Source organism: Xyrauchen texanus, chromosome 8 (assembly GCF_025860055.1).
Source record: "Xyrauchen texanus isolate HMW12.3.18 chromosome 8, RBS_HiC_50CHRs, whole genome shotgun sequence".
Classification (NCBI taxonomy): Eukaryota; Metazoa; Chordata; class Actinopteri; order Cypriniformes; family Catostomidae; genus Xyrauchen; species Xyrauchen texanus.
This window is the reverse complement of record NC_068283.1, coordinates 47,424,836-47,440,460: the sequence shown is the minus strand read 5'-3', so window position 1 is coordinate 47,440,460 and position 15,625 is coordinate 47,424,836. Positions and strand designations below refer to the sequence as shown.

General features: G+C 40.5%; 2 protein-coding genes across 2 annotated transcripts; one reads left to right on the top strand and one right to left on the bottom strand.

Annotated features, from left to right (window-relative positions):
- Positions 1-143: 143 nt before the first annotated feature.
- polr3h (polymerase (RNA) III (DNA directed) polypeptide H) lies at positions 144-3,995 on the bottom strand. Its single transcript, XM_052132995.1, has 7 exons — positions 3,821-3,995; positions 3,490-3,645; positions 1,704-1,800; positions 1,529-1,615; positions 1,225-1,288; positions 837-1,077; positions 144-585 (listed from the first exon to the last, which is right to left on the bottom strand). Exons 1-7 carry the CDS (start codon positions 3,896-3,898, stop codon positions 535-537), a joined length of 774 nt encoding a protein of 257 aa, XP_051988955.1. The 5' UTR covers positions 3,899-3,995; the 3' UTR covers positions 144-534.
- Positions 3,996-5,643: 1,648 nt separating this feature from the next.
- LOC127648324 (protein Tob2) lies at positions 5,644-11,259 on the top strand. Its single transcript, XM_052132979.1, has 2 exons — positions 5,644-5,843; positions 7,986-11,259. Exon 2 carries the CDS (start codon positions 8,291-8,293, stop codon positions 9,470-9,472), a length of 1,182 nt encoding a protein of 393 aa, XP_051988939.1. The 5' UTR covers positions 5,644-5,843; positions 7,986-8,290; the 3' UTR covers positions 9,473-11,259.
- The last annotated feature ends 4,366 nt before the right edge of the window (positions 11,260-15,625 follow it).

The window sequence follows — 15,625 nt, the reverse complement described above, 5'->3', positions numbered from 1 at the left end:
GCACCCAACACCAGATAAAAACTACAAAAAGTGCAGATTTATGAGTTTGTATTCATATATCAGATTATTTCTGCCATTTATGCACATTAATGTCCCGTTTGGTGAGATGCCCATATGAGTTACACAGTCCGCATAAGTACTTTTAAATACATTTTATTAAGATGCAAAAAAATAAAACAAGAAACAAATATACATTTGACATCCCAAAAGACATCTATCTTTCATAGTGAGTCAGAGATATTATGCAACTAAACATCACCTGTTTTACTTCATTTGTTCGTATGTAATCTTGTAAACACGAACATATCGGTTCACTAACCCTGTAGTTACTCTCAAACACTCACGGGCAAAATTACCACCCATTAGTCTAATTATAAATAACTTTGGTCAGCAGCATCTGCTCACTGATTGGTCCACAGAGCTGCCAGTCCGATGATTCATGAAGCTGCAGATCTGAATGTGTTCCTCTGGGTCCGTGTGAACATCCCGTCAGCAAAACCAGTTTATAACGCAGAAGAGATGCTGTGGGTCTCGTTAATTGTTCCACCAGGAGAGAAGACCCAGACCAGGTTCACTCACGGATCCCTGTAGAAGAAGAGATTCATGCAAGAGAGTCATTGTTAATATCACTGCATGTGTTCTGGCACAATGAGAGAAGTACTCAACAGCAGGTCCATTTAAAACAATTGTTTACAGACCGATTGTTTCACTTTTAATTGACTATAATCACAATTCCAGTGGGTCAGAAGTTTACATAGACTAAGCTAACTGTGCCTTTAAGCAGCTTGGAAAGACAATTAGCTTCTGATTGGAGGTGTGCTCCTAAATTCTCTTACAACGAGTGTGTATGGCGCCTCTTTCTGCTGTGCGCTGTCCTCCGTGCCAGCAGGTGGCGCTGTGCTGGTTGTGGCAGGCGCGGTCGAGGCATCTTTCTCTGTACTGGGACCAGTGGGCGACGTGTCGATAAACACCTCGTCCACAACTCGGAAGCGGATCTCTTCGCCCGCGTCCATGTACAGGTCGTGGGCGCCTTCGTCCGTCTCGTATTCCCACATCCACACCTGCTCCGCCTCATCGCTACGGCAACGGTGAAGGAACAAATCACGCTCACCTCATTTAAAGTGCGTAACAGAGGTTTTGTGTCACCATAAAATGACAAATAGCTATTCATATACATTTATACACTAAATACAGGAATATGCATAATTGTAATTGTCAGGATACAATTTAGCCGGTTGCTGTAGTGACTCTGGTGGGATTATGATGTCATCGAAGAATCCAAGGCTGACTGTTGAATCGACATGCACGCAATAAACACATTAGTCTTACAATGACACCTCACATGCACATCATTGTCTAATTAAGTGGATATTCTGAAAAAGAGGTTTGCATGCTGCAGTTATTGGAATATTCCTGTTTTGGAGTTTACACCCCATATATGGGCAGTAGGAAGCTGAGAGACTATGCGTATGAAGCAGATCACTATTTTGCAACACTTGCATTCTTTCAATGGTGTGGTCGCTCTTACCATGAACTCCCTCTGCGCTACAGCCTTTAATCTTTCCCACCAGAATCTCATCCAGGAACGGGTGAAACACCACATATCTGAAATTAACTGCAGGAGAGAGAGATAAAGAGAGGGGTTTCCTTGACTGACAGATGTCCTGTACAAAAAACAGTGATGTATGACCTGAATGCAGTACCTTTAGTGTGAGACGCTCCATCTCCAGGAAAGATGTAGGAATCATCCAGTTTAGTGATGTCATACAGACAGATACACAACCCCACATTATACACAACCTGAAAACACACACACACACAACCCCAAATTATACACAACTAGGCCATTCTAAGGCAGGCTTTGTGTGTGTGCTTGTTTACATCAGAGATGGGCCACTTCTATTCAAATGAATGGGAGATATTGGACACCCAATGGTCAACGGAAGTAGAGAGGATGTTCCGCCTTACAGGTAAAAGAGCCAATCACCTTTTAGAAACAGACAAAGCCTGCCAATCATCTCGAGAATGCACATGTGCATCAGCTATACAATATGGTAAATTACGCTTTTCAACGTAATATGAGGTACAGCAGCACAAGTTATGACACAGTGCCGTTAGTTATTATAGCTTTTATTGATTTGAAATATGGCATTTAAGCATAAGCTTGGCAAGCAGTTTTTGAGATTTCGGCATACCCCCATTCAAGTAGACAGGAGCTGCACTGGCATGACTGGAAATAGACTCCCGGGGCATTACAAAGATGGCCGACAGTGGACCGACAGTGGGCCGACTTGCTAGAAAGTCTTCAGCTGAGTCCGAAACGGCATCCAAGGGCTGTCGAGTTAAAATGAGAAATTTCGAATATTTGTCGAATTTAAGAAAAAAAAATGCACATTCGAATGCCGCAACTGTGCATTCGGATTTTGGATGTGTGCCAAGCTCTGACGATGACTTTAGATGGATCGCATTTCTTGCACTAATGACTAGACACGGCGCATCAAATACAGTTTATCAGAAAGCAGGTGTCTCAAGACACTTTTAAAATGATTTTTAATTAAGACACCATCATCAAAAAAACACTTGCTCCTGCACGAGACGCAGAATAAACTAAAACACGTTAGCCTAGCACGCATTTACATAGAAAATCTAATGGATGGTTGCAGAAGCGTTCGGTGTGAACAGCCCTTACTGTAGGTGGAGGTCTTTGGCCTTCTCTTGCTCTCTTATAAGTGTTTCTCAGATCAAGCATGAGTTGTTTAAACACTTTGTCAGGAAAGATGTTCAGCTATATGTGTCTCAAGATCCTCGCGTTCGGTTCCCTGGCCCCTGGCCTGCGCTCACAGTCTGAGCCGCTTCACCACCGAGTTTAGCCGGATACCAGTGCTATGTGGGAATATTGCTACTCTAGGTACAACTGTACTGAATAAAAACAATGTGGTATTTCGCTGTTATTATGAAACGTGAATCTGTAGTAGGAACCATGCGAACTATCTCGCTGGAAATAGTACGTCATCCGGGTACATCTCGCTAACTGCTTTATGAATGCTGGGGATTCGGACATACTACTCCATTGGCGTACTGTAGAGAAATATGGTTATTCAGACTCAACGTTTGTTTACATGAAAGTTTTTTGACAGTTGGAGTTTGAATTAACGAGCATTCCATTGGCCTGTTCGAACATTCCATCAATGTAACTCTATGGGATTTTTGAGTATCTGCAGTGCATCAGTTATTCCTATATCGGCTAATAAAGATCATATAGCACGTCTGAACAGTCTGAAGGTCTGTGCCAAGTTTGGTGGATGTAGATTGAAAGCTCTCTAGGCGTTACAGAACAACTGATACAGTTGGTCTCACTTTAGGTATTTAAAATAAATTAAAAAAAATATGTAGTATAACATTATTAACTTTGTCAAGCCAACATAATAACAGGAGTGACGTCATGATCGGTCCCAGGTGATTTTAAGACTTATTGTTTTTCTTTTTCACCTTGTTGGCGAGTTTCTTGTTGAGCTCTTCTGCGATTGCGTCATTCAGCGGCCGCTGGAAACTCCACGGAGGAATCCGGACCGTGTCCACCATCTCCACCACCACAAACATCCTGGAGCCGAACAGAACCGAGTGGACCCGAACCAGACACGAACTCTGAAAACAGAGAACAACTGGTTGAACGACCCGCGATTAGCAGACTTTAGCATTATAATCGACTAATTCTTGACTAATAAAACTTGACTAATTATTGATTTATGGATTATATATGTCATTATGTGTTGTGTATGTTGTCTGATGCCGTTAGTTTTTCAGTCTCTGCTCATTTTACCTTCTCCTGTATCTCCTGCAGCTTTAGCAGCTCGTGTGTGTGCAGAAAGATGTTATCCCGGTATTTAAATATATACATTTACATACATATGTACAGCATGTTTACAAAAGTCATCTAAATTCTACACATGACTTGAGTTTACAGCCTAACAACAGCTACACGTGTGCTACTGTTTTACGACAGCGAACGACGCTTTACGGCACTGACGTCACGTCATTGCAACATTCCGTTTTTTATATATATTTTATATACTTGCATTATATATATAATGCAAATAATAATGCATATTTAATAGCATATATAAATATTACGTAAATATGTGTGTGATATTAAATATGCAAAGGATCCCATATTACATATTTAAAATGTTCAGATGAAATATTTTGTCGTTTTAATAAATACATTATTATTGCTAAATATGAATGTGTGCTCATAACCCATTTTATTATCAATCAGGAAGTCTCATAATTATATTTTCAAATGATTTCAGATTGATCTTGAGAACAAAACTTTAACTGACCCCTAAATTATCTCTTGCATTAGTTAAAGAACAACATGTGATATTTAATAAATGTATATAAATATACAGGTGCAGTTTGTAATTTAGGTGCACATTTCCTTTAAATATACAAACATATTTATCTTTTTCAATTTTTTGAATGAATTTCAATATAAACTATATTTAAACAATTTTATTTTAAATATATGAGTATATATTTAAATATTTAAATTGTAATACATTTAAACTTCAATGTAAAATGTTTTAAAATATTATAATATATTTGTTTTAATATATCCAAACGCGTTTGCATGTTTTACGACTATTATTAATTGGGCAAACTCAAGTCTGGCAGCACTGCATGTTAGCTGGCGACTCACTTTCACATCAGTAGAGGACGCTGCTGCAGAATAAACACAATTTAATCTGTCCTGAGCATGTCAACATTTTTTTGGCCAAAATAATTATTTGAATTGTACTCCGTCTTGTAAGAGTAATATAACACCTGCTGACCGGTGCTGACGTTACATCATGATGACGTCTGACATCTCTCTCTCTCTCTCTCTCTCTCTCTCTCTCTCTCTCTCTCTCTCTCTCTCTCTCTCTCTCTCTCTCTCTCTCAATAATACATTTAGACCAGACATTTTCTAATTGAAAATGGTCACAAAAAAATAATTTATACTATTTAAATAATTAATAATACATAGTATTTCTTAAAAAAAAAAAAATACTCATATTAAGTCTAAAATATTGAATTAAACTAACGTTTATAAAAATCGCACAAATCTGGAAATCTATTTTTGATTAAAAAAAAACTCAATTTCCCATCATGCAGTTTTATACGCGGCTCATTTGTCACTCCGCCCCCTGCTGCAGTTGTCCAATGAGCAGCCGTGTGTTGCGTTTCGCAGCCAATAGCGACTCTGTTGCTATGACATCTTTTATTTTTAGCCGTCCGCAGCACATATGCACATGGGAATATTAATTCGCGAATTTAATAATGAATAAATAAAGTATTTAAAGTTAAAAACTACCACAGCTGTGTTGTTAAATAGGAAATAAAAGGGGTGCCGTACTAAAACCCACTTATAAAAAATATATATTTATAACTTTAAAAGTGAACATTGGTTAATTATTCACAATATCTATCTATGTGAAACGAGCTTTAATATGAAACATTTCAGCATTCCTCACATGGCATTGGGTAAGTATTTAATCAAACGTATTGGCCGGTGTGATTTGTGCGCACATAAAGTAGTTCCAGCTGAAATTGCGTCACAGTGCAGTGGGCGGAGCCAGCGAGTGCTGCCGTATAAATGCGCGAGTGAAGTTTCCACGGGCGCGTGCGGGAGCGAGGATACGTCACGCCATCAATTAAACAGCATATAATATAGATATAAACATAAAAGTGCGTTTCAGTCAAGCGCACCGGTTCTCTGTGAAGGATTTCTGCAACTTGGCAAACATGCAACATTTACAATACTTCTGTGATTAATGGGAATTATATGCGCAGGATAAAAGCAAGTAAGTATTTGGTTTTTAATATTCAAATAAATAAAATATAAACCGTTCTGTGCAGAGTTGGAGTGTTTGTGGATATCATATACTGCGTAGTGTTTGTTTTTGTTTTGCACGCGTATTATCGTCCATTTTAGAGCATGCACGTATAAAATTAGGTGTCTGAATGATGTAACGTTATTATTATTTGAGTCGTTTGTTGTGTTTGCATGCTCCGGATGACATGTGAGATGACATGGGCTTTAATGATGTGCTGAGATGAGGTTTGCAAAAGCTGATTATTTAGCTGCTGTCGGTGTATTATGGTCTGTGAGTGTCACATGCTGGTCTACACTAGTATTTGCAATGATGCAATAGCAGTTATTTAAATGCTTTGGTTTTGCAAATTTAAATTAAACTGGTTTGGTTACACTGTTGGAGTACATGCGTTGGAGAACAGTTCTTTAATGCTCGTGACATTGGCAGGGGAACCCCGCAATACACACACACGAGCACACGAACAGTCCAGCATCAGAACTGCTTTATTTGTGTTTCTGTTGTCATGCATCATCACTCCTTGTTTTTAGTGTTGAAAAATATAGTGGTCTTGTTTTCAAGAGCATTTACACCGTTAAAATCTTATTTATATATCAATAAAAAAGCCATATGGCATAAAATGATGCATAAATGCAAATGTACTTGCAATACTAGTCATAACAATTCATGCAACAACAAGTTTACTAATGATAAATGAATGTATGCGAGTGTAAACATACTCGAGTGCGTTTTAATATTTTTTGCATGAATAAATCCTCTCTTTTTTGGGCATTTAATCACAGGAAACGCAAAGCATAGGTGTAGATGTTTATATTAAATCAATCTATGACATTGAGTGACATTGAATGCACGACATGCATGTTTAAAATTAGATATTACTCGTTTAATGCATCAGATCGGCGTGTAATTAAATGATGTTTTTATTATTATTATTAAATCGCTGTGCTTTAAAATGAATTCTTGTGCCTTTCTTATGTGATGTGTGCGCGTGTTATTTACATCTTAATTTCTCTGTTTTATTATAAGCTTTCATCAGTAGCGATAGTCCTCGTATTTCGTTTTGCTTTGGGAGTTATTGCGAAATAACTTGTAAAATGCTTGTTTTAAAAACGTGATGTTGAGGACAGAGAAATATAAACGGGATTTATCAGAGTTACTGATAAATATCAATTGTTTTGAAGACGCGGAGGCGTCACATCAACATTCACACGCGTTGTGATGACGTCAAATATGGGCGCGTGGTGCATGCTGGGAGGTGTAGTGAGGTGTAGTGTATAGCGCCTGCCCTGCTAGCACACGTCTATTTGATGTGTGTACAATAGATCGTTTACTCCTCTGCAATCGTTTCTCTCTGGTGTCAAAAGGACATCCTGCTGATGTCTTAAGTTTGTTATTTATGTATGTAAATCTGCTCTCTTGCAATGTTGATCATTTAAACAGACATCTCTTAGTGTCATCAACAGCACCATTTTACTCTTTTAAACCTTAACGTGTATACATTTTCCAAAATGGTGATCGCCAGAACAGTGGCAGCTGAGGGGTGACGATAAAGGGAGTTCTTAACGTTTCGGGAGGAGCATGTTCATTTAATCCAACCAATCATTACTGGAGTAAGCATATACAAGCCGCTTGCCTCAGTTCTTCCGGCATCCCTCCGGCACCCCAACTCAACCTTCATGGCTAGTTACACTACATCAGACAAGGAAGTCCAGGGGCTTCGCCGAGCCTCTAGCTCGAGCCCTCCATTATGGACAGCGAGCCACATGTGTTTACCTTCTTGAACATGTGAACTCATGAGCAATAGGATTGTTTGCGTAACCCTGTTTTGTACCACTGATGTTTTGAAACATGTGGTATTACTTCATAGCTTTTCATTTGTCCTCATTTTGACGTTTCCTCGCACTAGTTTGAGTGGGCAGAGTGTTGAAATGCTCCTCTCTTAGCTCATGTAATCCTAAGTGCTTTAGCGAGCGGAACAGATGAGGGATTTCATGAAGATAATCGTGGATTGGTACCTTGGCCTCAACATCTGCTGAAATACACAGTTGCAGTGCATGAACCATGTTCTGTATTTGTATTCTATTTACATGCGTTTTTGTTTTGTCTTTCCAGAGCCGTTGAAGAAATAACATCTCGGAGAACCATTTGCACACTGCAAGCCCAGGCTTTGCATACGTCAAGGCTGATTCTGGTTGCTGGCCTGTTCAGACGAGCTTCAGGCTGTTGTTAGGGTGAAGACTTTTAAAGATCAACTGGTCTCTGACGATCATTTTTAAGGAATTTCTGATTAAAGAACCAAAATCTGAGAATTTTTAATTGAAATTCAAGCCGAAGACTATTAAAAACATTCACCTTAATCTTTGCAAGAGATGTTGAGACCGTCATAGGTGAAATTCAAGACATAATCGTACAGAATCATGCATCTGGAGGTCAAGGTTGCGTTGAACTTTATCGTGTCCTACTTGTACAACAAGCTCCCACGCCGGAGGGCAGATCTGTTTGGCGAGGAGTTGGAGCGTATCCTTGTGTCCCGTTTTGATGGACACTGGTATCCAGAGGCACCTTTACGTGGTTCTGCCTTCCGCTGCCTTAACCTGGGGGGCCATAGGGACCCGGTGGTGGAACTAGCAGCTAAGAGGAGTGGTCTGAACACCGAAGAAGTCCATGCTAACGTTCCCCCTGAGCTCAGCATTTGGATTGACCCTTATGAAGTGTCCTACCAGATTGGGGAGAAGGGTGCAGTGAAAGTTCTCTTCATGCAGGACTCGCCAGGTTTAGGGGGCGATGGCGATAGGTCTGATGATGTGAGTGCACTTCAAGGAGACATGGAGTTTGAGGAAGTTAAGAGTCTGGGCTTTAACCCAGATGCTCAGGTGTTTGTGCCCATTGGTGGCCATGCATCACCCGTCTTGCTACCGTCACACTCCAGCTCGCCAACCCCTCTCTCTACCTCATCTTGCCCGGGGCTGTTTGGTTATGCCACCCCCAGCACTCCCACCAATCCCAGCGCTCATTCCTCCAACACTTCCACCCCGTCGCCACTCAGTGCAGGCCTCGTGTACCCACACCCAGCAGCACCGCCCAGCTCCCGCCCTGGATCTCAGATATTAACCTTCACAACAGCCAGCTTCGCCGCAACCAAATTTGGCTCCACGAAGATGAAGAAGAATGGCAACGCTGGAACTTGTGCAGGTTCTGGTGTAGTCGTCGTTCCGCAGCAAAGAATGATTACACACTCTCCCACCACCATTTCTCCGCCAGGGTTGGTCAAGCACAAACCTCTTTCCCTATCCATGCACTCCCTGGTTGGCCCTATCCCAAGCCAACTGTCCCCCAATGCCAAAGAGTTTGTGTTTCCCACGTCCCAGAGGCCCCTCTACTTGGATGCAGAAGTTCTGCCGATGACCCCATTCCAGGCTATGCCCACACACGCCTCCTTCGAGCCGTTCTCCAGCCCACCACCGGGCCAAGCTGTGGGAATCATTGGTGGCACCAGTGGGATTTCCTTTATGGATAAACCTCCATTTGTGGAAGGGCTTGGAGGATACAATCTGCAGTATTCTGGTCAGGCTTTCCAGCCTGTTGTGTTGGCCAACTAAAGAGTCTCAGAGTTGAAGATCCCAATGCTGAAACGCTTTCCTTTAGGACATCTTTTCCCCACAGATCATTGTTACTACTACCACCATATTGAGACAAAAGTATTACAACAACTTATTGAGTATTACTTGTAATTGTTTCTTTTCCATTTTTTGTTTCATGATGTTGTGATTTTTAACCTCTTGGAGTAACCAGCCTCCTTTTGCACAGGTAATGTTTTCATTGATTCTTCTTTGGGGTGACCATTTCCCAAAAGTTTGTCTCCATAATCTGATGCTCTTTAGCTCTATGCTTTCTGGAGGCTAACGATTTAACAAATTCTGGATAAAAGCTAATATTCTTTCAGAAGATTCTAGGAAGCTAGATGCTTAAAAGGGAAAGGTGCTTATGTTTAGATGATTCGGGAAAGGATAAACGTTCTCTGGAAGGCTGAGTTTACAGCTACATTAACGGTCCGGTCACACCTCAGTGGTCCTAATTGAGGGATCTATGGTAATTTTATGACGTGTTCTCCCAACCGATGCAAGTCTAATGCTCTTGTGCTGATGATTAAAAAGCAGCTCATGCCTACCACGTGCAGTTTGCTAGGGCTTTGAATGCACTTTTTTTTGTTTTGTTTTTTTACCTAGCGACAGCTTTTCAGTTTGAATACACTGAGCCAAATTCTAATGAAACCAACCATTGTTTGAACCTGATATTTCTCACGTTGTTTTGGTGCAGTCTAGAGTTGGGAGTGACGATTGATGTTCAACGTTTTCATTCTCACAAATCTCTGAAATGAAGTTCAGAGGGAGAAGGACACAAGGCAGAAAGATTCATGTAGGGTTTCTTCTCTTATGCGTACGGGTTCTTGGTCAGCAGTGTGTGAAGGTGACCGGGAGGTGCTGGAGATTTTGATAAACTGCTGAGTGGGAAAAAGATGGAAGTGTTGGTTTAGAGAGGCTCTGGTTAGCTTTCCAGCTGAATGAAGTCATTGTTCTTTTTACTTTAACCCAGAGGTTGTCAACTGTGGTATGGAGGAGATTATACAGTGAAAATTGCGCACTTTTGTCCTTAAAGCAAGGACTTTGAATGTTACCTCATATTGTGACTGCAGTGGCTGTGATTTTTGTATGGTGTCTTTAGAGTGCTAGGATGGAAGCCAGCATTCTAGAATCCTCTTGTTGAAGGTAGAAGCCTATTATGGCATCCATTATGACATCACTTCCCCCTTGGCACTCCGTCTGATCCAGCCGTGCTGCACTTTACGCACCGGGTCTTTGGAAACTCCCAATGCCTCACTAGAAAAAGATGCTGGATGCTAAAGGTCCCTTTACTCATCCTTTAATAGCCCATTATGTCTGAACTATAGCTTTGTAATGTGCTGTAGTTTAAAGATTGTATTGAAATAAAAGTTTATAGCGGGCTGTTGGTCCTAACCTTGCTGTGATCTCCCTCCCAAACACTGAAATGTGAACGCCTGCTACATTCAGATCCTATCGATTTCATTTGAGGTGGGCGGGACTTGGATTTCTCTATAAATGCTATTACTGGGTGTATTTTTACATTTTGTTTGTAATTTATTTAAAAATTTTCTATATTTTCCTTTTTCTTTTCTTCAAAAGAGTTACCTACGGCATTTGTAAAACAAATGAAGAGATATATACTATAATGACATGAATGTGTATATTTCTTATGTTTGAGATCTTTTGTTTAGTTTCTTACGTGCTGAAGTTATTTTTTCAGAAATGACAATATGAGTATAAATATATATATGCAAGATGAAATGACTAATAAAATGTTTAACAGAGTGTTGAATGTGTATCGTACCTTCATCGGTTATCCTTGGAAAACATCAGGCATAAAACGACCAGTCTTCGATTCATGTCATTGGAGAATGAATGTATGGTTGACGAGTTTGAGATACAAAGTGTGTACAAAACTCTCCACAGTGGGGGGGAACAATGAGGCAACAATTTGCATCCACTTTGAGTTTATTTTCTAAAGTTTACCATATATAGGTTAAGGATATCTGGTATAGTCTACCTAATATAACTGGGATAGTTAGTGCATTTTACCTTTGGCAAAATAGGCAGATTTGACTAAATATTGGATTAAAATAACCTGAAAGAAACTACGTTTGTTTTTCTCCATTTATAATGATGGCATATATTTTAGACTACACATAATGTATTTCAATTACGGTACTCGACAAGTAATTATTAATATTTATTGACAAAAATCTTACACCTCTTTGAATCAATGTTTAAATGCACAATACGTTAAAACTTTAATACATAAAACACATCTGATGATTGCCATCCAGTTCTTGAAATAAGGTCCTATGTATTAACCGTGCACAAACATTGTAGCTGTATTTAGTCAGTACTTCATTGTAAATGGTACACCAATGATGGCAGAGCTGCTATGTAAGGTGCTAGCCTGTTATTGGGAGCAACTTGGGGTTCAGTGTCTTGCCCAAGGACACTTCGGCATGTGGAGTCATGTGGGCCAGGAATCAAACCACCAACCCTGCAATTCGTGGCCGACCCGCTCTACCACCTGAACCACAGCCGCCCTGTCCTTCAAAGAAAGTCAAAGATTTTCCACGGGTGTATGACTGTTAAATCTGTTGAAGTCAAATGGGCTGCGCCACTCGTTTACAGCTTTACATCAGGGCGTCCGCGCTACTCTGCTCTGGTGAGGGACCATCGGTCGTCAAGTCCGGGTGAGGGACCATTGGTTGTCCCGTTCTGCTCTCACGCTGTGGATTCACTGCAGGTTTAATCCTGAATTCCCCCAATGGATAGAAGTCCATCCTTGTATCCCAGTCCAACAGTGGCAGAACAATGATTCCTTCATTGTTTACATGAAACATAACCGACCTCAGTGAGATGCTGGCAACTTTCGGAGATTTGTTTTAACAGCAGGACCAGCATGAGTGGAATGCATGAGACAAACAGAAAATCCATAACAGGATAAACATGCATTAAAATAGTCACGTCTTTAGGATGTAAAAAGAAATGCACTCTTTGTAAAGCCTTGCCACTCGGATTAAATTTGCCAAGCATAATATTAAAAACACAACGAAAATAAATAAATTCTGTCCAAATAACAGATTTCTGTTGATCCTGCTGGTCTGTTATTTCTCGTGCGCAAGCATACGTGAATAAAATAGATTTTAATGAGGCTTTTGAATGTGGTAGTTTTAATTAAATGATTCGAGGACTGGGGGCCCGGGTAGCTTGGCGAGTATTGTCACTGACTATCACACCTGGAGTCGCGAGTTCGAACCCAGGGCTCCTTAGCAACTAAATTGGCCCGGTTGCTAGGGAGGGTAGAGACACATGGGGTAACCTCCTCGTGGTCGCTATAATGTGGTTCTCGCTCTCGGTGGGGCGTGTGGTGAGTTGTGGAGGCTTCACGCCATTCTCCGCACATGCGGTACGTCTCCACGGTAACACGCTCAACAAGTCACGTGATAAGATGCGCAGATTGACGGTCTCAGACACGGAGGCAACTGAGATTCATCCTCCACCACCCGGATTGAGGCGAGTCACTACTCCACCACGAGGACTCGGAGCACATTGGGAATTGGGCGTATCACAGGAATGGTACTGCTTCTATTTTAAGAAATATTTTACTGTTAATCATCAAGTAAATCTACCTAAAATTATAGGGTAAACTGAAGATCTTTTTTGCTTGGGTATATTTTAACCAATGTGTAGGAATATTAATTAAAACCCCCCAAAATCTTTTCAGTGTAAACCCAAAACGAACTCTGGAACTTCTGCAGGTTCTGGCGTAGTCGTCGCTCCGCAGAAATTGACAATGATGCAGCCAATTGTAAGATTCCATTTGGAATTTTTCTCACACTTTTTGGAATCCGCCCTAATAATTTATAATTGGGGGCTTTTGTGCAGAATTTAAAAGACATGAACCTGATACAAATATAAAATGATCAACGGTCCCCAACCCAGAGCATGTGCACATCATTGGGCCCTCAAGCAGGTTTCACTTGACCAGAATAAAACCGATAAAAGACACCACCCATTATTACTCATCTTGTTTCTCCAGTTCATTTTAAAGACTGTTTTAAGTGATTGAATGATCATGGACGTTACCAATAACACATTTCCACTTGAGTACTAATCCTGTCCCGGATGTTTCCGCACGGTTCACACTGTGTCGGTGGAACGGCTTTAGTGACGCATCCAGTCAATCCATTTTAATCCTGGACTGTGCAGCACGACAATGGACAAAGAAACTGCAACCATGCCAATGAGTCTGGATTGGTACGGGACAGTTCTGAAACGAGAACCATTCGGTCCAGTGGTGAAAAAGTGGCTATTGTTCCTAATATAGGACTAATATTTCTTTGTGAATTGACTGCCTTTGTCATTTTGTTTTACTGTTCTGTAGCAGAACCGGAACACGGCTGTGATAAGAGAATTACACCATGTCCGGTTACACTCTTAAGAATTAAATCAGATCCTACTGGGTCATCTGAAATAATACAGTCCTGTTTCAGTAGGGGGTCTCCTCAGCAGGTCATGGTTTTGTTTTGACACTCTTGCATTTCAACGTGGCAAACTCTCGAGACACGTGTTGTTACTATGGTTACTTTAGTGCTGCTCTTACGCAGTATCACACACCAGCTGCAGGTGAAGCTCTCCACAGGCTCCTGCAGACGGGGCGTGTCTTCTGCTGTCTCACCCACAGCTGCAGCCAATCAGGAAAGAGAACACTTGTTTTGTTAGACTTCCATTTGTTATTCCGAGGTTCTGTTCAAGTTGAGCTCAGTCGACAGCATTCGTAGCATATTGTTGATTACCACACAAATGTATTTCAGACATTTCTTAAACAAAAGCACAAATGTGTTCCAGTGGGACACTTGCAATGGAAGTCAATGGGGCCAAATTTTGAACATTAAAACACACACTGTTTTATAAGTATAGACACAAGACATGAACAAAATGTGTGTAAACATGATTTCAGTGTGATAAAATCACTTACTAACCGCATCTGTGGAAAGTTAGAGCCAATTTTGCAACTTCGTTGCCATGACAACATAACGCCGTAAAGCCTGTAATCCTGCTACAACAACAAATTAAACCATTTTACAGCTCAAATAATACTCGAGTGTTAACAGAAGAATTAATGCAAGTGCTTTTATCAAATTATAAGTGTCACATTTCTGAGTTTAAACCCTTTAAAAATGTCCCCCATTGACTTCCATTGTAAGTGTCTCACTGAAATCTCGAGTTTTGAGCGACGAGTCGAAACACATTTTTGAGGTAATCATCATTATGCCCCAAATGCTGCTGCTTGAGCTTCACTTGTGTTAAATATTCCTTTAAGTAAATGTGCCGTATTCATTTGCACTATTTTATCACGGATTACGTCATTTGAGCTAAATCTCATTCAAATAAACGCGTAACTAAAGCTATTTATTTTCTAATCGTTTCTTAAGAAGGTCATGATAAGACGTTTTGGTGGGGGGTCTAGTAATCCTTCAGTAATGGGACCCAAACATCGAAATTCTGGCATCACTTACTCAGCACAGTGTAGGGATAGCCTGAGTCACCATTCACTTTCATTGTATAAAAGAGCGACTGAGGCTAACATTCTGCTTAAAGGAATATTATCGACAGCATTTATGGTGTAATATTGATAACCGCACATTGTAACGTGTGTGAGGACGTCGGGAGATTCTCGCGTCTGTGTATCATAAAGACATGTAAAGAATATCTTTGGTTAGCGTTCAACTACACAGAATCATTTGGACTTCAGTGATTGTATCCCATTAAAATCATGTTAACATGCATATTATTGATTATTGGGGGGTTACCGGCCCTCATCCCCAGTGGAATCTGCACCCCTGACCCCATTGACCTCCACTGTAAGTGCTGTCAATCAAACGTGAGGAACTATTAATAATGAAATGTTTTAAGACTGCATTGTGTGTGTTCATGGAAATGAATTACTGTAATAACTCTTATATTAGAAGCAGTCATGACCAACATCAGTGTGTCATTGTTATATTTTATATTCATACTGGGGGAATGTGCTCATGATTGATGTTTAATAACATTACTGCAACTTTCAGGACGTCCTCCACTGAAGGTCATCTTATGAAACATTACTGGACAATATTAATGTTAACCCGTATTAAA

Bases quoted from the DNA above. Each gene is read 5' to 3' on its own strand.
- polr3h (XM_052132995.1), bottom strand. From the start codon at position 3,898: ATGTATATATTTAAATACCGGGATAACATCTTTCTGCACACACACGAG. The intron at 1,801-3,489 runs GTGAAAAAGAAA...GTGTGTTTTCAG, and splicing joins ACAAGAAACTCGCCAACAAG to GTTGTGTATAATGTGGGGTT. The intron at 586-836 runs GTAAGAGAATTT...CTTCTTCTACAG, and splicing joins AGGCGCCATACACACTCGTT to GGATCCGTGAGTGAACCTGG.
- LOC127648324 (XM_052132979.1), top strand. From the start codon at position 8,291: ATGCATCTGGAGGTCAAGGTTGCGTTGAACTTTATCGTGTCCTACTTG.